At 45.8% G+C, this 27,676-nt stretch overlaps 2 protein-coding genes across 12 annotated transcripts in view; one reads left to right on the top strand and one right to left on the bottom strand.

Annotated features, from left to right (window-relative positions):
- The window catches only part of SFXN4 (sideroflexin 4), a 34,326-nt gene extending 25,954 nt beyond the window's left edge, over positions 1 to 8,372 (top strand). The window contains exons 15-16 of one of the 4 annotated variants that reach the window (XR_013398428.1): positions 1,376 to 1,611; positions 7,125 to 8,372. The gene's annotated coding sequence lies outside the window, so the exon portion shown is untranslated. Of the gene's footprint in view, positions 1 to 1,375; positions 3,646 to 7,124 lie in introns of those variants that run through there. The other 3 variants (XR_013398430.1, XM_028826915.2, XM_015148302.3) reach the window with 3 other exon arrangements.
- The window catches only part of DENND10 (DENN domain containing 10), a 33,745-nt gene continuing 8,482 nt past the window's right edge, over positions 2,414 to 27,676 (bottom strand). For all 8 annotated transcript variants that reach the window (XM_015148298.3, XM_015148299.3, XM_077947619.1 and 5 more), the window contains 6 exons: positions 22,652 to 22,800; positions 20,044 to 20,155; positions 16,574 to 16,674; positions 10,165 to 10,272; positions 7,450 to 7,544; positions 2,414 to 3,925 (listed from right to left, as the gene is read on the bottom strand). In XM_015148298.3, the coding sequence (XP_015003784.1) occupies positions 3,749 to 3,925; positions 7,450 to 7,544; positions 10,165 to 10,272; positions 16,574 to 16,674; positions 20,044 to 20,155; positions 22,652 to 22,799 (741 nt within the window). In that variant the 5' untranslated portion in view covers position 22,800 and the 3' untranslated portion in view covers positions 2,414 to 3,748. The remainder of the gene's footprint in view (positions 3,926 to 7,449; positions 7,545 to 10,164; positions 10,273 to 16,573; positions 16,675 to 20,043; positions 20,156 to 22,651; positions 22,801 to 27,676) is intronic.

Raw genomic sequence — 27,676 nt, 5'->3', positions numbered from 1 at the left:
CCTCCTGAGTGGCTGGGACTACAGGCGCCTGCAACCACGCCCGGCTGTAGCCAGACCTTAAAAGAGTTGTCGCCCTCACAGTCTCTGCCCCACCTCCAGTTCTACTAAGACTGCTCTCATCCGTGACCCACCTGAATGTGGCACTGCCACACTGCTGGGCACTCAGGCTGGTCACTGAGCTGCTTACTTGGCTGCACTTTGCCATATGGATGTCCCAGACACCTCAAACTCAACCCATCCAAACTTGAAAGCAGCTCTCCCTCCCAGTCTCAGGAATTGACACCACCACCTACCCAGGTGCACCAGACAGGATCACTGGAGACGCCCTCTCCCCACCTTAACCCCAGCGTATTCAGTAGACGGGGCCCAGTACATGGAGTCTGGAACCCATGTATGCCCGCTGCTACCGCCCAGCGCAGTCCAACAGCGTCCCCTGCTGGCACTGCCTGGCCCATCTCCTGCCTACTCCCTCTGGTTCACGTTCCAGCCTGCTCTTCTAAATCACACCTGCTGAACAGTTTTTTTTGTTTTGAGACGGAGACTTGCTCTGTCACTCAGGCTGGAGTGTAGAGTGCAGTGGCACGATCTTGGCTCACTGCAACCTCCACCTCCTGGGTTTCACGCGCGTCCATGTGAAAAGACCACCAAACAGCCTTTATGTGAGCAATAAAGCTTTTTAATCACCTGGGTGCAGGTGGGCCAAAAAGAGTCAGTGAAGGGAGATAGGGGTGGGGCCGTTTTATAAGATTTGGGTAGGTAGTGGAAAATTAGTTCTCTGGCTGGCAGCGGTGGGGGTCACAAGGTGCTCAGTGGGGGTGCTTTTGAGCCAGGATGAGCCAGGAGAAGGAATTTCACAAGGTAATGTCATCAGTTAAGGCAGGAACAGGCCATTATCACTTGTTTTGTGATTCTTCAGTTACTTCAGACCATCTGGATGAATACATGCAGGCTTGGGCTCAGAGGCCCGACACTGGGTTCAAGTGATTCTTGAGCCTCAGCCTCCTGAGTAGCTGGGACTACAGGTGTGCACCAGCCACCACATTCAGCTAATTTTTGTTTGTTTTTAGTAGAGATGGGGTTTCACCCTGTTGGCCAGGCTGTCATCTGTCCTCGTGATCCACCCGCTTTGGCCCCTCAAAGTGCTGGGATTACAGGCATGAGCACTGCACCCGGCCTGAAAAGCCTTAAATGGCCTCCCAGTGCGTCAGGATCAAGCCCACATTCCTCACCACAGCAAGCCTTTCCCATACTCATATCCTGCCACTCCCTCCCCTCCCTCTAGACCCTTCAGGTCCTCACATGGGCTGTGGTCTCTTCTCCAGACCTTCACACAGCTGTTTCCTCTGGTCTGAGTAGATGTCTTCTTATGCTTCAGGTCTGACTTTGACATCGATCACTCCCTCTGAGAGGCCTTCCAGGATTGACAGCACTGAACTGGGTCCCCATCTGTGTGCTCCGATACCACTCTGTTTCACACATCACGCCTAGCACTAGCCGCACGACAGCAGCCTGTTTGCTGACCCTATTCCCCAAGCGGACTGCGCAGCACCGCGAGAGCAGGGACTGCTGCCCATAAGGGTAGCCCAAAATACAACACAGGCATGGCCCAGAGTAGGTACCTCAACATTTGAGTATTGGACTAACGTTTTCAATGCACCCTACCCCAAATTACCAAAGAATTATCTGTGGTTTTGTTTCCCCAAGGCCAGAATGACGGTTAATTTCCAAATCTGGTGAGGAGAGTTTCACAACAGCCTAAAAGGACAAAATCAGTAAATGGCTCAGTCTGACCACAGGCTGACACTAACCAAAATTAAAGTTAGAGAACAAGATGGGCAACAGCTGCAGGTGGAGGCTTAACCACTACCAGATGACAGAAATGTGAAGGCACCTTCCAAGGACAGGAGACTGAAGTTACAGAGGCAGCTCCAGGAAGGCGAGTGGAGGAGGGCTAGAGCGGGAGGAAAGGGTGTGTGGCGAGGGACGGCTTGAACTTTTTTTTTTTTGAGACCGAGTCTCATTTTGTTGCCCCGGCTGGAGTGCAATGGTGCAATCTCGGCTCACTGCAACCTCCGCCTCCCAGGTTCAGGCAATTCTCCTGCCTCAGCCTCCTGAGTAGCTGGGATTACAGGCACCTGCCACCACACCCAGCTAATTTTTGTACTTTTAGTAGAGACGGGGTTTCACCACGTTGGCCAGGCTATTCTCAAACTCAATCTCAGGTGATCCGCCTACCTCGGCGTCCCAAAGTGCTGGGATTACAGGCATGAGCCACTGCACCCTTGGCCATCTTGAACTTTCAGACAGGTCTTTTAATAATTCCCTAGTGCCCTCACAGTTTTTTTTCTCCGTTTTCTTTGGAATGAGCAGAATTAGAGAAAGAGGGGACAATTCGTCACCCACCTAAAAGTAGTTGAATATCAAAATATTTCCATTTTATTTCTGCATCATAAATTTATAATTTTAACAACTTTGATCATTAGCTAATATAGTAATACAAAAAAATGAGGAAAAAGATATTAGTATTTTTCATTTCCATAAAGTGCAGATTTAATTTTCAATTATTTGCCTTAGTAAACATCATCTTATTTCAGGTCCTCCCCTGCCCTCACTCAAAAAGGGAGGGTGTTTAATTTTTATTTAACAAATATGTAATACCAAGAAAAAAAAGATCCAATAATGTTTTTTGCAAACATGTTTCCAGGTAAGATTTCCAAGGACATCAGTACTGAGTGAAAGTAATCCCTTACAATCAACATGAATGACACACTAACAAGCACGTAATTGAGGCCTCCATGCTGATTTGGCAATGTTAAGGTCTCCAGTTGTGAAAAAGGTACATAAATGAATACAAACAGTTGGCTTGACATGTGGCCAAATTACTTTCACCAAAGTTGTTGGAAGCCTTTCTCTGGTTTTGGCCCCTGTAGGAAGTTAATCTCATATTCCCTTAGCAATAATATAAGGTCACTGTTTCAGTCCTACACACTGTTATATTCAATGGGCTTCTTAGTTTACCACATAAGGACTGGCACCTTTTTCAAAAGAATATTGCTAACAGGGTTAAATGAGTGCTAATGGCTGAACGTTTGCCAAATGCTTACATCTGTGATAGTATAAATCTGGATTATTAAAGTTGTCTACTCAAGTATAAAATATATGCAAAACTCTCATAATATAGGCAAAATGTTCAAAAGCCGGGAAAAACCTTTTTGTTTGTTTTTTTAACTTTTACAAGAAAGTGCAACTGCAGGCTCTCTTGAATGATCTTCTAGACAGTTCTGCAGAAAACTTAGCAGTTGGGCTCAGAAAGTAGAGTTCCTCAGGAGGAATTAAAGTTCTTCCTAGAATACAAAGGGACATTTCAGGCAGCTTTCTGAAAGTAAACCATTCGCTTATGACTACACAGTGAGAAACTGGAATGTGTAATAATGAAGGCTTTCGCATTTGTCATAATGTGCTTTTTTTCTCTTACCCCAGGACCTCTAGCTGTTTTGTAATGTTATATAAAGTAGTAACAGCACTTTGTCCAGCACTGACAGCAGGCAGGAAACTAATCAGCTAGGAGAAAATCAGAAGTATGTTCATGTGTTTCATTGTTTTTCAGGTCAAATCTCAATACCTGCAAATAAATCATTAAAAATATATAACAGTTTCTCTGTAATTTTCAGGACTTTATGTAGTTAATGGATAATCAGAGTGAAAGAGGGCTTTCTATCAGTCATCAGTGATACATTCTGTCACACAGTCAGATTTTCAGCATTTGTTCGGCTGCTGCTAGATGATAAAGGAAGTTTTCTGTTGCTGGTGGAAATCGTTTTTGCTTTAGTGCCTCCAAATTAAGGACTCTCTTTTCTCCATCAGCCGAAACTTCTGAAAATGGTGCTAGGTTGGTAAAGATTTCTCTTGTTTTTAGAGCAATATCCTTTAATAGAACAGGAAAATATGCAACATGTTAGTATCCGAAATTTGAATATTTACTCTGTAGAATTCTTCCTGCTATTTTTTTCAGACTGTCTATAAACTATGAAAAATGAGCTCGGCATGGTGGCTCATGCCTGTAATTCCAGCACTTTGGGAGACCGTGGCAGGAGGATGGCTTGAGCCAGAAGTTAGAGGCTGCAGTGAGCCATGATTGCACCACTGCACTCCAGCCTGGACAACCCTGTCTCCAAAATGAACAACAAAAAAGGTAACTCCTTTTTTTGTTGTTTTGGAGACAGGGTCTTGCTCTGTTACTCAGGTTGGAGTGCAGCGGTGCAATCATGGCTCACTGCAGCCTCGACTTCCCAGGCTCAACTGATCTACCCACCTCAGCCTCCTGAGTAGCTAGGACTACAGGCTTGCGCCACCACACCCAGCTAATTTTTTAATACTTTTTGTAGAGATGGGGTTTTACCATGTTGCCCAGGCTGGTCTCAAACCCCTGGGCTCAAGCGATCTGCCCACCTCAGCCTCCCAAACTGCTGGGATTATAGATCTGAGCCATTGCACCTGGCCTGATAATTCTTTTTAAAGAAAAAAATTAGGAAAAATGAAACAAATTAACTTAGAAAAATCATATTTTTATTATTTGTTTTTTTTACCATTTTAGCCATTTTCTGAGTGTATAATTCAGTGGCATTAAGTACATTTGCAACGATGCACAACCATCATCCGTATTTCCAGCACTTTTCACCATCACAAACAGAAACTCTGTACTCATTAAATAACCGCATTTCCCCTCGCTTAGCCCTGGTAACCTCTGCTTTCTAACTCTGTGAATTTGTCTGCTCTAGATAGCTCATATACGTGGAATCATACATCGTTTACCCTTCAGTGTCTGGCTTACTTCATTAGCATGTTTTCAAGGTTCATCCATGTTATAGCATGTATCAGAATTCTATTCCTTTTTTCGCCCCCCAACAAAAACCACATTCAAAACATTCCATTCCTTTTTCAGCTGAGTAATATTCTACTGTATATAAAGACTACATTTTGTTTGCCCAGTCATCTGCTGAAGGACACTAGGTTGCTTCTGCCACCTTTTAAAGGCTACTGTGAGTAACACTGCTATGGATATTTCCATACAAGTACAGTCATGCACGACATAATGACGTTTTGGTCAACCAGGGACCACATATACAATGGTAGTCTCATAAGATGATAATGCTATATTTTTACTGTATTGTTTCTTTTTCTTTTTCTTTCTTTTTTTTTTTTTTTTTTTTTTTGAGATGGAGTTTCGCTCTTGTTGCCCAGCCTGGAGTGCAATGGCACAATCTCGGCTCACTGCAACCCCCCACCTCCCGGGTTCGAGCAATTCTCCTGTCTTGGCTTCCCAAGTAGCTGGGATTACAGGTGCCCACTACCACACCCGGCTAAGTTTTGTATTTTTGGTAGAGACAGGGTTTTGCCATGTTGGCCAGGCTGGTCTCGAACTCCTGACCTCAGGTGATCCACCCACCTCGGCCTCCCAAAGTGCTGGGATTACATGCATGAGCCATCAGGCCCGGCCAAGTCCCTGCTTTCAATTATTTTGGGTATATACCCAGCAACAGCATTGCCAAATCATATGGTAACTCGATGTTTAACTTTTTGAGAAATGCTGCTACTGTTTTTTGAAGGAATCTCTTCCCAAAAGTCCTTGTCTGCCTGGGATAAGTAACCCAGCACCTGCCACGCAGGCTTTATTCCTTTTGGGTGGCTGAGGACTCACTAAAGCGCTCATTAAAATCATGTCTTCTGGCCAGGCATGGTGGGTCATGCCTGTAATCCCAGCACTTTGGGAGGCCGAGGCGGGCGGAGCACTGGCTCCAGTCAGGAGTTCAAGATCAGCCTGGTCAACGTGGTGAAACCCCATCTCTATTAGAAATACAAGATTAGTCACGTGCGGTGCCAGGCACCTGTAATCCTGGTGCCTGCTACTTGGGAGGCTGAGGCAGGAGAATCATTTGAACCTGCGTAGTGGAGGCTGCAGTGAGCCAAGATTGCACCACTGCACTCCACCCTGGGTGACAGTGAAACTCAATGAAGAAAAAAAGTAAAAAAATCATGTCTTCTTTCTTGTTTGCTGACATCATTAATTCATGCATATATTTTTGAACCCTCACAGCATTCCCAGCACTTTCACTTGCCCTCCCCAAGGTCACATATATTATACTAAGTCATCTAGGTAGCACTTTTAGTCTGTGAACACCACAGTAATGCAAAACTCAAGTTCACATATGTTGCCGATATTGTAAGAGTATGTCTTTAATGCTGGGGGTTAGGTGGGCAGTGAGGATTCACATGGTAGGAAGGCAGCAGCCCCAGAGTCTCCAGTGTTCAGGTCCTCAGGGCAAGATCAGCCCACTCTTCCTGCTCACAGCTGGCCAGGCCATCAGCACGGCAGAGAAATGGCCCCTCTCATCTTTCTGCTGACATGTCACCTCCTTAGAGAGCTGGCCTACCCCTCCCCCAGTATTCTCCACCTCAACCCCTTCTGTCACAGCACCTATCATGGGTTGTAATTATCTTGTCATTCATTATTTTCTGTGCATCTACTCCACTGAAGTACAGGCTCCATGAGGGCAGGGATTTGCTCACCACTGCATCCCCACTGCCAGTGCAATGCCTGACAAACAGAGCTCAAGAAACACTGAATAAATGAATGGATAAATGGAGAAGGCGCCAGGTTGGGCCGAATGAGTATAGCCTGCATATCAGAGGTGCCCCTGTGCCCCCAGGGAGGACAGGTGCAGACAGAGACAGTCCTTTTGGGCCCTCCAGCCCCAGGTTATGAGTCAGGCATCTAGATGAGGCAACACTGGAAGTTTATCCTTCAGGAGAGGAGCAAGGAGCTGGGAACAGGCCAAATGCAAGGATGCAGGCCACTATGTAGAAAGTACAAGAAATAAAACCCATTTGCCATTCCAGTTGGGCAAGGGCAGAGCAGGTGTCCACTGGTCCACATGGACTCTGGTCCACGTGCCAGGTAGACCCCAGCAAGGAGCTGGCTCTGTGGCATGTGGCAACAGTCACTAAGTGGGACAGGAGTCTGACTGCATTTCTGTTGTCCTGGAGACACGCAAAGCCAAATTTTGACAATCTATCTAGTTCCCCATGTTCAGCAACAACCTCCCCTTTATAATTTGTTCCTCCAGGGAAATTCTCCTAGGAAGAGAGAACGCACTGGCTGGCCCAGAAAAGCCTTCCAGACCACTCGGGAGTTACATTTCTGTTTGCCAACGGTTGGCGTCAGCACCAGCCCCAGTGTATACCTGCCCTCGAGCCCGGTAACTAACTAGATCAGGCCAGCCTGCACCTGCTTGTCCATCATCGCTGTGGCCATCTGCAAACCCTCCTCTAAGCACCTGCCCGCTGGCCTCTCCCACAGCCCCCCACTCTGCTGATGTGCACACCTCTGCCGCACACCACCCAGCGGCACCGGGTCAGGACTTCCAGTAAGTCAGAAGGTGAGGGAGTTACCTGTATCACCTGGCTGTCTGATTTCTCTGGATCTTCTGCAGACTGAACAATTAGCTGACCCATTTCTTTGTGCAGTTTGCCCATTGCCATGGCCTCTGGTGAGATCAAGAAGGTGAATATTTAGAAATTGACATAATAAAAACTAATCATGCCACCTATCTGAAAACTTGAAAGACCACACTGAGGAAATTTTCAAACAGCAGCTGACAACCTCCCACATGTCCATTTTTTCACTAGCCACAAATATGACAACATGCTGGGAGGAAAGGCATAATATAATCGTGATTTATACTTCTTGGCCAACATAAAAACACATCACACCAAACCAGATTTCCCCTTCACACCCACCTGACCAGAACTTTTATTTTTCTTCCCAAAGCATAATGAACAATTCTGACTACAACTAAATTGTGACTATAAGCCAAGAGCCTGACCTTCTAGTCCAGCTCTTTTCAGTTAAGAAATTTCTCTTTTTGGTGGGAATATTGTGAAAGAGGAGTTTCCTGTCAGTTCTGCAGAAGACAGCTGGGCACTCAGTTCGTTTAGGTTCTTAGAAATGAGCAAAGGAAGCCACCTAAGTTAGCTTGGTTACAAACACTGCTACTGTCTGCACTGAGGAGGTTAACAGATACTTGTTTGTCACTTCAAGAGACAAACTCCATTCAAACGGTGCTGATTAGGATGAGCCCATTTTATAGAAACAGAGCAACACAGGGCAGCAGGGAGATGGCCACTCTTTCTGGTCCTAACGCTTCAGCTGCTTAAGTGGCCCGGGCCACAGCCAGTTTTCTTTCACTTTCGCTTTGCAAAAGGCAGTTATTTCCTAAAGATCTGAACCCACAGTTTGAATTTTTCACCATGAGTGTGCATTATGTTTGCAATTTTACAATGAATTAAAGGAAAGTCAGTTATGGTTCTATTAATTTGAAGTTGTTCAATAAAACCTCACATAATTGAATCTAACAATTCCCAATTCAATTCCCAATCAGTCAGCATTCAGCTGTCCCCACTTTTAGGAGAAAGATAAGTGACAAAACAAAGCTGTTAGCAGTAATCCCATCTAAAACCACTACCTGAGTAGTGCTCTGGGCTCAACACACATTGAAGCCAATCTTTTCTACTTTATGTAGCTGTAATTTGGGACAATTTAAAATGTCTAAGAATGCCACTCTAACACTAGTACACCCTTTCCTGATCCTTAGCTCTAAGAACAGTTTCATTCCCTTGTGCTTACCGAGACGTGCTTCAAAAAGATTTTCCATACTGGAGTCACATTTAACCCTGTGTAGTGATAAACGTCTACATATTCTTTGATACGCCTTTCTTCAAGAGTTGGAGACTTACTCCTTTCTCCTTAAATGTTGACTAAACTTAGTGATTTGCTTCTAACAAATAGCATATGGAGGAAGTAATGATGTGACTATCAATGTCTTTATCAAGACAAGATTATAAAACGCACTGTGGCTTCCTTCTCTCTCTTGGGTCACTCACTCTTGAGGGAGCCAGCTGTCATACTGTAAGAACTCTCAAGCAGCCCTATGGAGAGGCCCATGGCAGGAGGAACTGAGACCTCCTGCCAACAGACATGCACGTTGAAAGCGGGTGTTCTTGCCCCAGTGGAGCCTTCAGATGACTGTGGCTCAGGGATATCGTGACTGAAACTTCCTGAGCCAAAACTACCTCTAGATAAGCCATTCCTGATTCACCAAAACTGTGAGATAAATATTTGTTGTTTTAGAACATGATGGCTCACACCTGTAATCCCAGCACTTTGAGAGGCTGAGGTCAGTGGATCACTTGAGGTTAGGAGTTCAAGACCAGCCTGGCTGACATGGTGAAACCCTGTCTCAACTAAAAATACAAAAATTAGGCCAGGCGCAGTGGCTCACGCCTGTAATCCCAGCACTTTGAGAGGCCAAGGCGGGCAGATCACGAGGTCAGGAGCTCAAGACCAGCCTGACCAACATGGTGAAACCCCATCCCCACTAAAAATACAAAATTAGCTGGGCGCGGTGGTGGGCGCCTGTAATCCCAGATACTTGGGAAGCTGAGGCAGGAGAATCACTTGAACCTGGGAGGCGGAGGTTGCAGTGAGCCAAGACTGTGCCATTGCACTCCAGCCTGGGCAACAGAGTAAGACTCCAACTTGAAAAAAAAAAAAAATTAGCCAAGCATGGTGGTGCACGCCTGTAAACCCAACTGCTCAGGAGTCTGAGACATGAGAATCACCTGAATCCGGGAGGCACAGGCTGCAGCGAGCCAAAATCAGGCCACTGCACTCCAGCCTGGGTGACAGAGCGAGATTCCACCTCAAAAAAAAAAAAAAAAAAAAAAGAAGAAAGGAATATTTGTTGCTTTAAACCACCAAGTTCTGTATGACTCAGAGACATTTCAAAATTAAGAAAATAAACCGCTAAGTTCTGAAGTAATTTGTTACGTGGCAATAGATAATACACCTTGTTTAAACACAAAAGTGGTGAAACAAGATGAACAGACTATTTAACTTCTTAGCATATACTTTGTAAGCACCCGGGATGTTCTGCTCATATGTCTATGTCTGCAGGAATAAATGTTGTGTTCTAGACACGGAAATATCCATCTTCAGCAGAGTGGGTAAGCCAGCCCTCAAATACTGGTTTTAGAGAATCAGCCTAAAAATGTACAACTGTTTGGCTTATATCTTGTATCAAGAACAGAACAGAACAGAGAACAAACCTTTTGCAAGGGGAGCAATGGTAATCTCACTCTCTGCCAGATTCACAAACACATCATAGAGGTCTGGTCTGTTGCTCACCTCCAAGTCTACAAATCCAGCGATGTAACCTGCATCATAAACATGACCAACCTTACTGGAGTAGGAAGAAATATGGTGAACCCATCAAAAGCATTGGGTCTAAAAGCTCATTGACTGCTCTCTTTCACTGCTTTATTCATTTGGGAACATTAGCTGCACCCTGTGGCAGTTACTTAGACTACATTATTATCAGTTGCCTGAAGAAATTCACACAACTCCAAATATTCCAAAATCATCCGTCAGTGTCAAAGACAAGACTGAAGTAGGGCATTTACTTTCCAATCATTGCTCTTGGGGTCAAGAATGATAGCTGGGGCAGAAGGCAGCAAGGAATCTCTTGACTGATGTTCCCCCTTCAGGTCTTTGCCTTCAGGAAATCAATGCCAAATGCCTGGGTTCTCAGGGTAGAAATGGCATCATCTTTAAGGATTCAAGGCAAATCAGGAATTAGCAGACCTCTGGGATTGGTGTTAGAACAATGATTCCCAGATTTTTTTGATTTCACAGAGCAATACAATTACCAAAAAAAAAAAAAAAAAAAAATTATCTGAGGAGTGACTGGTATGGTTTGGATCTGTGTTCCCACCCAAATCTCATGTCGAATTGTAATCCTCAATGTTGGAGGTGGGGCCGGCTGAGAGGTGACTAGATCATGGGGGTGATTTCTCATGAATGGTTTAGCACCATCCCCTTAGTGTGGTTCTCATGATTGAGTTCTCACAAGATCTGGTTTAAAAGTATACAGCACCTTCCCCCACCTTCCTCCTGCTCCAACCATGTAAGACGTGCCTGCTTCCCCTTCACCCTCTGCCATGATTGTAAGTTTCCTGAGGCTTCCACAGAAGCTGAAGCCACTATGCTTCCTGTACAGTCTGCAGAACCATGTGCCAATTCAACTGCTTTTCTTTATAAATTACCTAGTATCAGTTATCTTTTTTTTTTTTTTTTTTTTTTTTGAGACAGAGTCTCACTCTGTAACCCAGGCCAGAGTATAGTAGCATGATCTTGGCTCAATATAACCTCCACCTCCAGGGTTCAAGTGATTCTCCTGCCTCAGCCTCCTGAGTAGCTGGGACTACAGGCATGTGCCACCACGTCTGGCTAATTTTTGTATTTTGAGTAGAGACGGGGTTTCACCATATTAGCTAGGTTGGTCTCAAACTCCTGACCTCGTGATCCACCTGCCTCAGCTTTCCAAAGTGCTGGGATTACAGGCGAGCCACCGCACCCGGCCTTTTTGTTCATTCGTTTTTGAAACAGAGTCTCTCTGTTGTCCAGGCTGGAGGGCAGTGGCGCAATCTTGGCTCACTGCAACCTCCACCTCCTGGGTTTAAGCAATTCTCCTGTCTCAGCCTCCTGAGTAGCTGGGACTACAGGCATATGCCACCACGCCCAGCTAAGTTTTGTATGTTTAGTAAAGACAGGGTTTCACCATATTGGTCAGGCTGGTCTTGAACTCGTGACCTCAGGTGATCCACCCACCTCGGCCTCCCAAAGTGCTGGGATTACAGGTGTGAGCCACCATGCCCGGCCTTAAGTTATTTATAGCAGTGCAAGAACACACTAATACAAGGACCAATTTATCATTCCTAGAGTTTTACTTTAGAAAACAACAGGTGGGGGCAGTGGCTCACGCCTGTAATCCCAGCACTTTGGAAAGTCGAGGTGGGAGGATCACTTGAGGCCAGGAGTTTGAGACCGTCCTGCCAACATGATGAAACCCTGTCTCTACTAAAAATACAAAAATTAGCTGGTGGCCAGGAGCGGTGGCTGATGCCTGTAATCCTAGCACTTTGGGAGGCTGAGGCGGGTGGATTGCTTGAGCTCAGGAGTTCCAGGCCTGCCTGGGCAACATGGTGAAACCCGAAACCCCATCTCTACTAAAAAAAAAAAATATATATATATATATAAAATTAGCTGGGCATGGTGGCATATGCCTATAGTCCCTGTTACTCGGGAGGCTGAGGCACGAGAATCGCTTGAATCTGGGAGGTGGAAGTTGCAGTGAGCCAAGATCACGTCACTGCACCCCAGCCTGGGTGACAGAGCAAGACTCTGTCTCAAAAAGTAAAATAAAATAAAATAATTAACAAAACAACAAAAACAAAACCTACTACTGAGAGCCAGACCCAGGCCCACCCATGAATGAGAAAATGTGACAGATGACAAGTAATATTACTCATTACTGAAAAAAAAAAAAGAGATTATTCAATAAATGTCCTGGTCCAAGTGGTTATCTATAGGGTAAAAAAGTTCAGTCAGATCCCAAACTCACACACTACACAAAAAATTATTCCAGATAAATTAATAACTGGGAAATAAAAAACATTAAAAATTTTTGGGCCAGGCACAGTAGCTCACACCTATAATCTCAGCACTTTGGGAGGCCAAGGCGGGTGGACTGTTTGAGCTCAAAAGTTTGAGACCAGCCAGGGCAACATGGTAAAACCTTATCTCTACAAAAAAAAAAAAAAAAATATATAAAAATTAGCCAGGCACGGTGGCACATGCCTGTAGTCCCAGCTACTTGGGAGGCTGGGGTAGAAGGATGGCTTAAGCCCAGGAGGTGGAGGTTGCAGTGAGCTGAGATTGAGCCACTGCACTCCAGCCTGGGCAACAGAGCAAGACCCTGTCTTAAAAAAAAAAAAAAAAAAGAAAAGAAAAAGAGAACGAAAAATTTTCATAAGAAAATGGCCGGGCACAGTGGCTCATGCCTATAATCCCAGATTCCAGGAATTCGAGACAAGCCTGGGCAATAAAGCAAGACCTTGTATCTAAAAAAAAAATACAGACGGCCGGGCGCGGTGGCTCATGCCTGTAATCCCAGAACTTTGGGAGGCCAAGGCAGGTGGATCATCTGAGGTCAGGAGTTGGAGACCAGCTTGACCAATATGGTGAACCCCTGTCTCTACTAAAAATACAAAAATTAGCCAGGCGTGGTGGTGGGTGCCTCTAGTCCCAGCTACTCAGGAGGCTGAGACAGGAGAATTGCTTGAACCAGGGAAGTGGAGTTTGCAGTGAGCTGAGATCGTGCCACTGTACTACGGCCTAGATAACAAAGCGAGACTTCGTCTCAAAAAAAGACAGGCAATAACAAACGATGGCAAGGATGTAGAGAAAAAGAACTCTTGTACACTGTTGGTGGGAATGTAAATTAGTACAGTCACTATGGAGAACAGTATGGAAATTCCTCAAAAAACTAAAAATAGAACTACCATATGATCCAGCAATCCCACTACTGGGTATTTACCCCCAAAAAAGTAAATCAGTGTATCAAAGAGATACCACCACTCCCATGTTCATTGCAGCACTGTTCATAACTGCCAAGATTTGGAATCCAACCAAGTGTCCATCAGCAGATGAATGGAAAAGAAAATGTGGTACATACACACAGTGGAATATTATACAGCCATAAAAAGGAATGAAATTCTGTCATTTGCAACAACATGGATGAAATTGGAGGCATCAATGTTAAGTAAAAGAAGCAAGGGCAGAAAGACAAATTTTGCATGTTCTCACTTATTTGTGGGAGCTAAAAATTAAAACAATGGAACTCAGGGAGATAGAAAGTAGAATGGTGGGTACCAGAGGTTAGGAAGGGTAGTGGGGAGAGGAGGAAAATTTGGGATGGTTAGTGGATACAAAAATATAGTTAGAATGAATAAGACCTAGTATTTGATAGCACAATAGGGTGACTACAGTGAATAATTTATTGTATATTTAAAAATAACTAGAAGTTGGCTGGGCACAGTGGCTCACACCTGTAATCCCAACACTTTGGGAAGCTGAGGCAGGTGGATCACCTGAGGTCAGAAGTTTGAGACCAGCCTGGCCAACATGGTAAAACCCCATCTCTATTCTCTAACAAAAATACAAAAAAAGTAGCCGGGCATGGTGTGCACACCTGTAATCCCAGCTACTCGGGCAGCTGAGGCAGGAGAATCGCTTGAACCTGGGAGGTGGAGGCTGTAGTATGCTGAGATTGTGCCACTGCACTCCAACCTGGGCAACAGAGTGAGACTTCAACTCAAAAAAAAACTAGAAGTGGAATCACAACGTTCCTAAAACAAAGAAATCATAAATGCTTGAGGTGATGGATACTGCAATTACCCTGATGTAATCATTATATACATTGTAGGCCTGTATCAGAACATCACATGTACCCCATAAATACATATACCTATTATATACCCATAATAATTAAAAAGTTAAGATGAAAAAAAAAGTCACTGGTAAACTTTTAAGACTAGAACTTTACAAGTTCTGCTGGGCACAATGGCTCATGCAATCCAGGCACTTTGGGAGGCCGAGGCAGGAGGATCACCTAAGGTAAGGAATTTGAGACCAGCCTGGCCAACATGGAGAAACCTTGTCTCTACTAAAAATATAAAAATTAGCTGCGCATGGTGGCAGGTGCCTGTAATCCCAGCTACTAGGGAGGCTAAGGCAGGCGAATTGCTTGAACCCAGGAGGTGGAGGTTGCAGTGAGCCGAGATCACACCGTTGCACTCCACCCTGGGCAAAAAGAACAAAACTCCATCTCAAGAGAAAAAAAAAGAACTTTACAAGTATAATTTAAAAAATTTAAAAGACGGGGTCTCCTGTGTTGCCCAGGCTGGTCTGGAACTCCCGGGCTCAGGCGATCACCCCATCTCAGCCTCCCAAAGTGCTGGGATTACAGGTGTGAGGCACTGTGCCCAGCCAAAAACAGGCTGCATTTTGATGATGGCTGAACAACAATGTGAATGTACTTAATGCCACTGAACTCTATGTTTAAAAATGGTTAAAAAGGTAAATGGAGCTGTGCGTGGTGGCTGATGCCTGTAATCCCAACAGTGTGGGAGGCCAAGATGGGCAGATCGCTTGAGTTCAGGAGTTCAAGACCAGCTTGAGCAACATAGGAAGACCCGGTCTCAAAAAAAAAAAGTAAATCTTTTTTTTTCTGGAGACAAGAGTCTCGCTCTGTCGCCCTGGCTGGGGTGCAGCAGCTCAATCTTGGCTCACTGCTGTCCGGAGCTGCGCGCCCCGGCCATAGCGAATGATAGCTGACGATTGGGAACGCCTGAGCTCTATTCATTTCCACCCCACGCCTTCTCCCTATCTTTGCCTTTTCTACCTGTATTAATACCTCATAAAAGATGGCGCTCTTCCTGCTTCTTCTTCACCTATTTTTCCCGCGCCCATGAAAATTACTACCTGACAGCGCAGGTGCAACATGACGTTCGACCAGAGAAACCAATACCTACTTGGTCACGCCCTCTGCGATGAGATCATCTTCGCCTTGGCCCAACCCCTTTCCCTCCAAGTGTATATAAGGCACTGCATTACCGCCATTAAAAGAGACTTGATCAGAGCACTGTCTTGTCTCCATTTCTCGTATCTCTTGTTCCCCAAATTCCCACCCCCTCCTCCAGGGCCTGCTTCGACTATCCCGCGGGCCGGGATACACTGCGACCTCCATCTCCTGGATTGAAGCGATTCTTGTGCCTCAGCCTCCCAAGTAGCTGGGACTACCCATCACCAAGCCTGGCTAATTTTTTTTTTTTGTATTTTAATAGAGATGTGGTTTTACCGCATTGGTTAGGGTGGTCTCAAACTCCTGAGCTCAGGCAATCCACTTGCCTCAGCCTCCTAAAGTGCTAGGGTTACAGGTATGAGGCACCGCGCCCGGCCAAGAAAAGGTAAATTCTACATGCATTTTACCAAAAAAAAAAATTTTTTTTTTGAGACGGAGTTTCACTCTTGTTGCCCAGGCTGGAGTGCAGTGGCGTGATCTCGGCTCACCACAACCTCCGCCTCCTGGGTTCAAGCGTTTCTCCTGCCTCAGCCTCCCAAGTAGTTGGGATTACAGGCATGCACCACCATGCCCGGCTAATTTTTTGTATTTTTAGTAGAGACTGGGTTTCTCCATGCTGGTCAGGCTGGTCTTGAACTCCCGACCTCAGGTGATCCACCCACCTTGGCCTTCCAAAGTGCTGGGATTACAGGCGTGAGCTACCGCGCCCGGCCACAATTTTTTTTTAAACTAAAAAAAAAAAAAAAAAATGTAAGGGCAAAAAATTGATTGCATGTGCCAAAGAAATAATAAAGGATCAGTATTCCACTTAGGAATGCACAAAATAAAAACAAGTGGAATAAAATTAGCGGGGCATGGTGGCGCATGCCTGTAATCCCAGCTACTTGGGAGGCTAAGGCAGAAGAATCGAAGGTAGAGGTTGCGGTGAGCTGAGATTATGCCATTGCACTCCATCCTGGGCAACAAGAGTGAAACTCCGTCTCAGGAAGAAAAAAAAAGTGAAACAGTTCCTCCCCTGGGATCCTCTTGTCTACCTGTGCACATCTGCAGGGCTTCCAGCTCGTCGGCATTGAGGTGCATGTAAGAGTGAAGGATGGTCCAGTCCTGTCGGTGCCACACCAGGGCAGGCAGAGTCCTGGGGAATCAAGGCAAGAACTCAAGTTGTTGCTGGTCCACACCTTAAAGACTCAGCCTGCCCCTTCTCCTCTTCCTGAGGAGGAAATGAAGAGGGTAGAGTTTATAGCTAATCAGGGACAGAGGTGAGACCAAGTCCCAAATGTGTTAACCTCTGGGCTTCAAATTAAAGCAATGCAATGTTTTATTTATTTATTTTTTTGAGACAGAGTTTCACTTGTCACCCAGCCTGGAGTGCAATGGCGCGATTTTGGCTCACCGCAACCTCCACCTCCGGGGTTCAAGTGATTCTCCTGCCTCATCTCCCAAGTAGCTGGGACTATAGGTGCCTGCCACCACGCCCGGTTAATTTCTGTATTTTTAGTAGAGATGGGGTTTCACCATGTTGGCCAGGCTGATCTTGAACTGACCTCAGGTGACCCGCCTGCCTTGGCCTCCCAAAGTGCTAGGATTACAGGCGTGAGCCACTGCACCCATCCTCTATGCAATGTTTTAAACTCTGCTCTTGGGGATCAGATCAGCTACAGAAAGCTCAAGGTGAAATTTCAAAAGATCCCTGTGGTAGCAAGGAGTGATGCTTCTAAGGTTTTCCTCTGAACATCCCACTCTGGAGACTGCCATGGAAAGGGAGTCTGAAGGTAAAATTCAAAGTTACCTCTGCAAGCAAGAAATTTTCTGGAAGTCTCCTGTTTATATTTAAAATTCTAGTAAAACTCGCAAACCACGTGTGTTTGTTTTCCTATAACACAGGTTTCTTTGAAAAAAACTTATGGTAGAATAATGACTGCAACAAGATGTATCAAATTTATCTGTGGCTTCATGAACCCCCGGTGCCCTGCTAAATATGTCAGAAGCTATGACCGGTCCAGTTTGAGTAGCATACGTAGAGGGGGAAAAGGTGATGGGATAGAAAATACAGGCTTTTGGACCCAGAGAGGGCAGGGTAAAAGTTCTGGCCCTCTCACTTAAAATCTGATGCAATCATGATCATAACAATAACTCCTAAAGTGTGTCTTAGAGGCTAGGTACATGTTAAGCTAGGTACATGTTAAGCATCTTACACAAATTATTTCCAGTCTTAAAAACAAACTTGTAAGGTAGATATTATGATCATTTTACAGATAAAGAAACACAGGCTCAGAAACAATCAATTCTTTTGTTTTGTTTCTGTGACAGGGTGTCACTCCGTCGTCCAGGCTGGGCTGCAGTGACATGATCATGGCTCACTGCAGCCTCCACCTCCTGGGCTCAAGCGATCCTCCCACCTCAGGCTCCTGTGTAGCTCGGGCTAAGGGTACATGCCACCATGCCTGGCTAATTTTTGTATTTTTTTATAGAGATGGGGTTTTGCTGTGTTGCCCAGGCTGGTCTTGAACTTCTGGTCTTAGGCAATCTGCTAGCCTCATCCTCCCAAAGTGCTGGGATTATAGGTGTGAGCCACCATGCCCAACCAACATTCAGTATCTTTTATGTGTTCACAGAGCTAATAAGTTGCCCTCCCAAGATTTCAACTCAGTTCTTTCTGACTATGAAGCCTTTGTTCTTTTCATTACCTTATACTTATCCTCTGCCAACCTTAATTTTCTCATTCATAAAACAGGGTAAAAATACTTCCTGGCAGGGTTCTTGTTATAAGTACATTCAATAATTTAAGATATCTTATAAAATGCCTGGCATACAGTAAACCCAACACGAATGCTAAATCCTCTTGCTTTTAAAAGAGGATCTGGGCCGGGCGCGGTGGCTCAAGCCTGTAATCCCAGCACTTTGGGAGGCCGAGATGGGCGGATCACGAGGTGGGGAGATCGAGACCATCCTGGCTAACATGGTGAAACCCCGTCTCTACTAAAAAATACAAAAAACTAGCCGGGCGAGGTGGCGGGCGCCTGTAGTCCCAGCTACTGGGGAGGCTGAGGCAGGAGAATGGCGTAAACCCGGGAGGCGGAGCTTGCAGTGAGCTGAGATCCGGCCACTGCACTCCAGCCTGGGTGGCAGAGCGAGACTCCGTCTCCAAAAAAAATAAATAAATTAAAAAAAAATTAAAAAAAAAAATAATTAAAAAAATAAATAAATAAATAAAAGAGGATCTGGCTGGGCACAGTGGCTCATGCCTGTAATCCCAGCACTTTAGGAGGCTGAGGCGGGAGGATCATGAGGTCAAGAGATCGAGACCATCCTGGCCAACATGGCGAAACCCCATCTCTACTAAAAATACAAAAAATAGCTGGGCGTGGTGGTGCATGCCTGTACTCTCAGCTACTCGGGAGACTGAGGCAGAAGAATCACTTGAACCCAGGAAACTGCAGTGAGCCGAGATTGCGCCACTGCACCACTCCAGCCTGGCGACAAAGCGAGATTCTGTTGCAAAAAAAAAAAAAGACCTAATGGCTGGGTGTGGTGGTTCATGTCTGTAATCTCAGCGGAGGCAGGAGGATCACTTGAGCCCAGGAGTTCAAGACCGGCCTGGCCAACATAGTGAGACCCCAGAAACCCCATCTTGACAAAAAATATAAAATAAAATAAAAAAGAAAAAAATTTACAAGGACCTAGTAACAAGTTAGATTTAGTAAACAAAAACTCTTTAAAAATATGTATGGCAGGTGGGGGGGCTGTTAGAGGGGACGGAGCCTGGCAGACACCTCCTGGCCCTGAGCTGACCCCCCCGGCAAAAAAATTATTAACAATAACAAAATCTATATGTATTTTGGCCGGGCACAGTGGCTCACGCCTATAATTCCTGCACTTTGGGAGGCCAAGGCATGAGGATCACTGGAGCCTAGGAGTTTGAGACCACCCTGGGCAACACAGCAAGACCCCATCTCTACTAAAAATGAAAATAAAATAAAATTTTAAAAATCTATATGTACTCTCAAAATAAGTCTTTGTCCTGCTCTAACATTTTTTAATTAAAACAAGAAAAAAAAAGAGTCTTTGATAAAATTGAACAGAAGGAACAATTTACCTAAAACGGGTCGGCAAACTATGGCCCGTGGGCCAGCTGCCTGTCCTTGAAAATAAAGTTTCATTGACCACAGCCATGCTGAGTCATTTAAGTGCATGTCATCCATGGTTGCTTTTGTGCTACCCAGGCAGTTGAGTAGTTGGGACAGTGACCATATGGCTCACAAACCTAAAGTATTTACTGTCTGGCAAGGAAAAGTTTGCTAACCCCCTGCTCTAGAATAGTCATAAATAGTCCAAATCAGTGGCCTTGAACTACTAGAGCTAAACAGAAACTTCAGACCAAAGGTGGTATTTCACCACATGCTATTTATAGCAAATGTGCAACAGAACAGAGCACACAGTAACATCTAGTACCACAAACTGTCTGCCAAGAAAGTTAACACTTTTTGATAATTAGAGATGATACCTGGTAAACTCCTGGACCGCTTCTATTTTGGGGTGATACACCACAATTCTTTTCTTTAGCATCAGTGCTGTGTGTAAGATAACAGTTTCCATTCCAAACTGAGATACAATGTCTTCAAGAAAGAGAAATTGTAATGTTACTGCATTACACATCATGTAAGGAAACAAAGGTTTTTTTTTTTCTTTTTTTGTTTTTTGAGACAGAGTCTCACTGTGTCACCCAGGCTAGAGTTTAGTGGCATGATCTTTGTTCACTGCAACCTGCCTCCTGGGCTCAAGTGATTCTCCTGCTTCAGCTTCCTGGGTAGCTTGGATTACAGGCACAAGCCACCATGCCCAGCTAATATTTGTATTTTTAGTAGAGACGGGATTTCACCATGTTGGCCAGGCTGATCTCAAACTCCTGACCTCAAGTGATCCACTCACCTCAGCCTCCCAAAGTGTTGGGATTACAGGTGTGAGTCACAGTGCCTGGCCTACAAAATTATTTTTAATACAGAGAATTTAGGCAAATGTTGTAAAGCTTACAAACACTTTATTTGGTGGACGAGGGGATCTATCCTATGTCGGCTTCCCAGGACGTGTGCTCTGCCCCACATGAGACTCTATGGTGGGATGCAGAGAGGAAGTTAGATTCACAAAAAAGTGAAACAACTGATGTGAAGGGAACCAGCACCTTTCTGTATCATTAAAACTTCCTGATTAAAAAAAATAATAATAGGCCGGGCGCGGTGGCTCAAGCCTGTAATCCCAGCACTTTGGGAGGCCGAGGCGGGTGGATCACAAGGTCAGGAGATTGAGACCACAGTGAAACCCCGTCTCTACTAAAAATACAAAAAATTAGCCGGGCACGGTGGTGGGCGCCTGTAGTCCTAGCTACTCAGGAGGCTGAGGCAGGAGAATGGCGTGAACCCAGGAGGCGGAGCTTGCAGTGAGCCGAGATCGCGCCACTGCACTCCAGCCTGGGCAACAGCGTGAGACTCCGTCTCAAAAAAAAAAATAAATAAAATAAAATAATAATAATAATAATAAGGTGTCTGCCAGGTGCAGGGTGGCTCATGTCTGTAATCCCAACACTTTGGGAGGCCAAGGTGGGAGGATCACTTGAGCCCAGGAGTTTGAAATCTGCCTGGGCAACACAGGGAGACTCTGTCTCTAAAAAATGTTTAAAAAGTATATGGGGCCAAGTGCAGTGCCTCACACTGTAATCCCAGCACTTTGGGAGGCCTAAGCAGGCGGGTTGCCTGAGGTCAGGAGTTTGACACCAGCCTGGCCAACATGGTGCAACCCCATCTCTACTAAAAATACAAAATTAGGCTGGGAGCAGTGGCTCACACCTGTAATTCCAGCACTTTGGGAGGCCAAGGCAGGTGGATCACCTGAGGTCAGGAGTTCCAGACCAGCCTGGCCAACATGGAGAAACCCCATCTCTACTAAAAATACAAAATTAGGTGGGTGTGGTGGCACATGCCTGTAATCCCAGCTACTAGGGAGGCTGAGGCAGGAGAATCACTTGAACCCAGGAGGCAGAGGATGTGGTGAGCCATGATCGCGCCACCCAGCCTGGGCAACAAGAGCAAAACTCTGTCTCAAAAAAAAAAAAAAAAAATTAGTTGGGTGTGGTGGCAGCTGCCTGTAGTCCCAGCTACCTGAGAGGCTGAGGCACGAGAATCACTTGAACCTGGAAGGCAGAGGTTGTGGTGAGCTGAGATCATGCCACTGCACTCCAGCCTGGGTGACACAGTGAGATTCTGTCTCAAAAAAAAAAAAAAATTAGCTGGGCAGGGCTACTCGGGAGGCTGAGGTGGAAGGATTGCTTGAGCCCAGGAAGTTGAGGTTACAGTGAGCCGTCATTGTACCACCACTGCACTTCAGCCTCAGTGACAAAGCAAGACCTTGTCTCAAAAGGAAAAAAAGTAAGTCCACTAACTCCATCATGTCCCCCAGTATCATTACTTAAGTCCTTAAGTTAGCCTGACAAACAGCTAACACCTCAACAGGGATGCTGAGAAAACTCAAAGAACAGCGGGATCAAAAGAAAAGACAGATGGGCACTGTGGGGGGACATGACAGAGCGCAGCCTCGCCTTCAGAGATCCCCTCGCCTCCTGCTCAGGGACACTGAAGTCTGTGGCTTAGGCCTGGGCTGTCTGCATTTTGGATTTTCCAGCTGGAACTTAAATTAGGGGCTTGGGGTCAAGGACTTGGGCTCTTCAGATGACAGAGATAACTGCTAAGATCTAAGAAAAGAAATGTAATCCATGAAGACCTCGAGCCACAAAATTGAGCTTACCAGTGAGAAAACATTTCTAAAATAGCCAATAGAATAATATGGAAACAAACACCACAAAAACCTGTTTTCCTGTGAGAGAATTCTAACTCAATAAGGAAATACAGGGGTTAAAGTTACCCTCTTGTGTACAAATGATATGAAAAATATTATGTAAATGAAAATAACGTATGGAAGGATTAGAATTATCTAGTCATTAGATAATTCTAATTAGATAATCTAATTATCTGATTACTCTAGTAGGAACAATAGGATCTAATGAGACTGTTCTTGGCTTGGGGATTTTGTCGTTGGATGGGTTTTGTTTTTTCCCTTCTTACCTTTGATGGAGCCAGCCAGGTAGGCCTTTCGGACATCAAAATCCTTACTAAGGAAAGAGCCATTTTCTTCACTCTGGCATATCCCCTTTGTGAGAACTGCAATATAACTCTCCATCATTTTAACTGGGCTCCCATGTTTCAGGTACATTCTGTAAGAAAGGACAACAAAGCAACTATGCTTCCATTTGGCATAAATCATGTGGAGATATGCACCCAGGCTGGTCTGGGTGCTTTCTCAAGAATCCGAAGCCACCTTGCTATGCCCTTCTGAATGCTTCACTCTTCTTTTTTTTTGAGACAGAGTCTCACTCTGTCACCCAGGCTAGAGTGCAGTGGCACAACCTTAGCTCACTGAAACCTCCACCTCCTGGCTTCAAGTGTTTCTCCCGCCTCAGTCTCCCGAGTAGCTGGGATTACAGGTGTGCGCCACCATACCCCGCTAATTTTTGTAATTTTAGTAGAGATGGGATCTCACCATGTTGGCCAGGCTGGTCTCTAACTCCTGACCTCAGGTGATCCACCCACCTCAGCCTCCTAAAGTGCTGGGATTACAGACATGAGTTACCGCACTTGGCCTGAATGCTTGAATCTTTTCATGTAGAAAGTAGTGTTACTTCGGTGAAACGCTGTCTCTACTAAAAATACAAAAAATTAGCTGGGCGTGGTGGCAGGCGCCTGTAGTCCCAGCTACTTGGGAGGCTGAGGCAGGAGAATGGCGTGAACCCGGGAGGTGGAGCTTGCAGTGAGCCAAGATCGCGCCACTGCAATCCAGCCTGGGCGACAGAGTGACGAGACTCCATCTCAAAAAAAAAAAAAAAAAGTTGTGCACTTATCCTGTGTCTCACATTCCCAACTGGGGTTCTTAGTCATGCAACTCTGTTTTATTACTAAGATTTCCTTTGACAAGAAAGGAGTTTTATGCACTGTTCACAGAGAAAGCAGTAATTAGTTGTAGAACCCATACTTATTATTAGAGTTCCCAGAGGTAGCTACATTTAGCTAATTAAGAAATCAGGCCGGGCGCGGTGGCTCAAGCCTGTAACCCCAGCACTCTGGGAGGCCGAGACGGGCGGATCACGAGGTCAGGAGATCGAGACCATCCTGGCTAACATGGTGAAACCCCGTCTCTACTAAAAAATAACAAAAAACTAGCGGGGCGAGGTGGCGGGCGCCTGTAGTCCCAGCTACTCGGGAGGCTGAGGCAGGAGAATGGCGTAAACCCGGGAGGCGGAGCTTGCAGTGAGCTGAGATCCGGCCACTGCACTCCAGCCCGGGCGACAGAGCGAGACTCCGTCTCAAAAAAAAAAAAAAAAAATCAACATTCCTTTAGGTTTCTGGTGATAAATGCACATTAGATATTCATCATCAAGTTAAAGCTTCCAGAAAATGCTGACAGGAAACTGGATGCATTTATAGCTCACATGTGGAATCCCTCTCTTCCCCTTGAAATCTCTTCCTGTGAGCAACGAAAACTAAATTTTGCTTGAGAAACATGACTGGGTCTATTTGGGCCTTTCAGGAGCTGGTGGGATAGAAAATCGGGAAGAAAATAAAACATATTTAACACAGATCACTTGAGGGCTGGGCACGGTGACTCACACCTGTAATCACAGCACTTTGGGAGGCCGAGGCGGGCAGATCATTTGAGGCCAGGAGTTCGAGACCAGCCCGGGCAACATGGTGAACCCGTCTCTACTAAAAACAAAAATTAGCTGGGCCTGGTGGGTCATGCCTGTAATCCCAGTTACTTGGGAGGCTGAGGCAGGAGAATCGCTTGAAGCCAGGAGGAGATTGCAGGGAGTCAAGATCACACCACTGCACTCCAGCCTAGGCAACAGAGTGAGATTCTGTCTCAAAAAAAAAACGGCCGGGTGCGGTGGCTCAAGCCTGTAATCCCAGCACTTTGGGAGGCCGAGGCGGGTGGATCACGAGGTCAGGAGATCGAGACTATCCTGGCTAACATGGTGAAACCCCGTCTCTACTAAAAATACAAAAAACTAGCCGGGCGTGGTGGCGGGCGCCTGTAGTCTCAGCTACTTGGGAGGCTGAGGCGGGAGAATGGCGTGAACCCGGGAGGCGGAGCTTGCAGTGAGCCGAGATCACGCCACTGCACTCCAGCCTGGGAGACACAGCGAGACTCCGTCTCAAAAAAAAAAAAAACAAAAAAAAAAACAAGACAGATCACTTGAAAATTATATTTATCACAGACTAAATGAAAAAAGCAAGTGTTTTAACTGCTTGCCACCTTTTGTCAATCATCAGTGTTTTTAAAAAATTACTAATTCAGGCCGGGTGCAGTGACTCACGCCTGTAATCCCAGCACTTTGGGAGGCTGAGGTGGGTGGATCACCTGAGGTCAGGAGTTCGAGACCAGCCTGACCCACATGGAGAAACCCCATCTGTACTAAAAATACAAAATTAACCGGGCTTGGTGGCGCATGCCTATAATCCCAGCTACTTGGGAAGGCTGAGGCAGGAGAATCACTTGAACCTGGGAGGTGGAGGTTGTGGTGAGCTGAGATCACGCCATTGCACTCCAGCCTGGGCAACAAGAGCAAAACTCCGTCTCAAAAAAAAAAAAAAAAAAAAAAAAAAACTACTAATTCAGTTCATAACTTGAGGGAAAAAAGGTAAAGAACAAGGAATGTGGTGAGCTTTCACACACGTAAAATACATTCAAACCCAGGAACTCACACACAAGCTCACACGGGGAGAAAAACTTCTCTGATAGGATATAAAAAAGGAGGTCACAGGAGTTGTGTGGAGTGGGGGTCAGGAGGTATAACTGGAGTCTGGGAACAGGAGGAGGAGGGAGCTTAGTTTTCACTGTATAATCTCCTGTATTTCTAAGTGTGCTTTATTACCACCAACAACAAAAAAAAGCAAAATGCCATTAACTTTCTTTTTTTTTTTTTTTGAGACGGAGTCTCACGCTGTTGCCCAGGCTGGAGTGCAGTGGCGCGATCTCGGCTCACTGCAAGCTCCGCCTCCCGGGTTCCCGCCATTCTCCTGCCTCAGCCTCCTGAGTAGCTGGGACTACAGGCGCCCGCCACCGCGCCCGGCTAATTTTTTGTATTTTTAGTAGAGACGGGGTTTCACTGTGGTCTCGATCTCCTGACCTTGTGATCCGCCCGCCTCGGCCTCCCAAAGTGCTGGGATTACAGGCTTGAGCCACCGCGCCCGGCCAATGCCATTAACTTTCTAAAATAGAGGCCGAGCGCTGTGGCTCATGCTTATGATCTCAGCACTACGGGAGGCCAAGGCAAGAGGCTCACTTGAGGCCAGGAACTCAAGACAAGCCTGGTGAACATGGTAAAACCCTGTCTCTACTAAAAATATAAAAATTAGCCAGGCGTGGTGGTGGGTGCCTGTAATTCCAGCTACTTGGGAGGCTGAGGCACAAGAATTGCTTAAACCCCAGGAGGTGGAGGTTGTAGTGAGCCGAGATGGCGCCATTACATTCCAGCCTGGGTGACAGAGTGAGACCGTGTCAAAAAAAAAAAAAGTTATGAAATATAAACAATACACAGTAATAGAGAAGAGAAACATAAGGTTGGTAGGATAAGATGACTTCTTACATGACAACCCTGGGCCAGGAGAGATAAAACAGGGGAAAATCCCCCCAAAAGCACTCCACAGGAAAAGCCCACAGTGTGACCCAGAGGGCCTTGTTCAGATAGACATCCATAGGCTGCCACACCTGGCCTGGACAGCTGACTGCAAGTGTGCATGAAACCCTGGTTCTCTAGCAGGGCCACTAGCTGCAAGCGACTAGAGGCTGAAGGGGACCACGGCAGTGAACCTGCAGCCACACAGGGAATGAGGTTCCCTCCTGCGGGCTTCCGCTGCGGCTGTGCGCAGCAAGCTGTGTGTGGAACGCACGCCTGCCTGCTCCTCTCACCAGAAACGGAAGGAGACAACTCCATCAACCTCACTGTCATGAAGAAAAGAAGTCTTTGCCTATGAGTGTGTGCATGTACACGCAGACCTGTGTGTGTGTGTGTGTGTGTGTGTACACAAATACGTGGACGTGCATACATGCAAGAGAGAGCATAGTGCTGCATTAAAGGGCAGGAAGCAGAGGAGGCGGCTGGCAGTAGCTCCGAGTTCCCACTTCTCTTGCACCATGACAGGAGAGGAAATCCGGGATACTACAATGCCATGCACCGCAGAAGCTGAGAAACCATCTGGGCCTCCTTCTGGGCAGGAAGTGGGGTCTGAAGCAACCTTGCCTTTTGGACTCCAGAATATTTCCCAGTGAATTCAGTTGAGCAACCAAATGAAATGGGAGTCCAATGTTTGTTCAAAAATACCTCTGTAGTGTTTCAGTTTATGGCTTCTGGATAGCGTCTTTTCTGGCAATAATAATCTCCCTTTGTGTAAGTGCCACATTAGCAGACAGCTGTTTATCCAGAGTGAGACATTCACCTGGAATTTCTTATGAGAGTAGGAAGCTTTTTTATTCTGGCTGGCTGCAAAAATGGTGAAATCTCATTTAGCCAAGATATAATCTAACTGAAACCCTTAGGTAATGAGAAGATAGTCTTACGATAGTTTTTCTCTTTTTTATTTTTTTGCTTTTTCTGGTGTGTGTATATACATTGATGCACAAAAACAGCCAAAAGGCAACCATTTATTGAGGTTTTTTTTTTGAGACGGAGTCTCGCTCTGTGGCCCAGGCTGGAGTGCAGTGGCGCGATCTCGGCTCACTGCAAGTTCTGCCTCCCGGGTTCACACCATTCTCCTGCCTCAGCCTCCTGAGTGGCTGGGACTACAGGCGCCCACCCCCACGTCTGGCTAATTTTTTGTATTTTTAGTAAAGACGGGGTTTCACTGTGTTAGCCAGGATGGTCTCGATCTCCTGACCTCGTGATCCGCCCACCTCGGCCTCCCAAAGTGCTGGGATTACAGGTGTGAGCCACTATGCCAGGCCATTTTTGATAAATTTTTCAACAATGGAGATGAAACTAAAACAGTCTAGCTGAATCACGACTAACCAATTAATCAGAATTCCCTAGCTTCTCA

Source organism: Macaca mulatta, chromosome 9, assembly GCF_049350105.2.
Source record: "Macaca mulatta isolate MMU2019108-1 chromosome 9, T2T-MMU8v2.0, whole genome shotgun sequence".
Classification (NCBI taxonomy): Eukaryota; Metazoa; Chordata; class Mammalia; order Primates; family Cercopithecidae; genus Macaca; species Macaca mulatta.
This window is presented reverse-complemented; position numbering and strand designations above follow the sequence as displayed.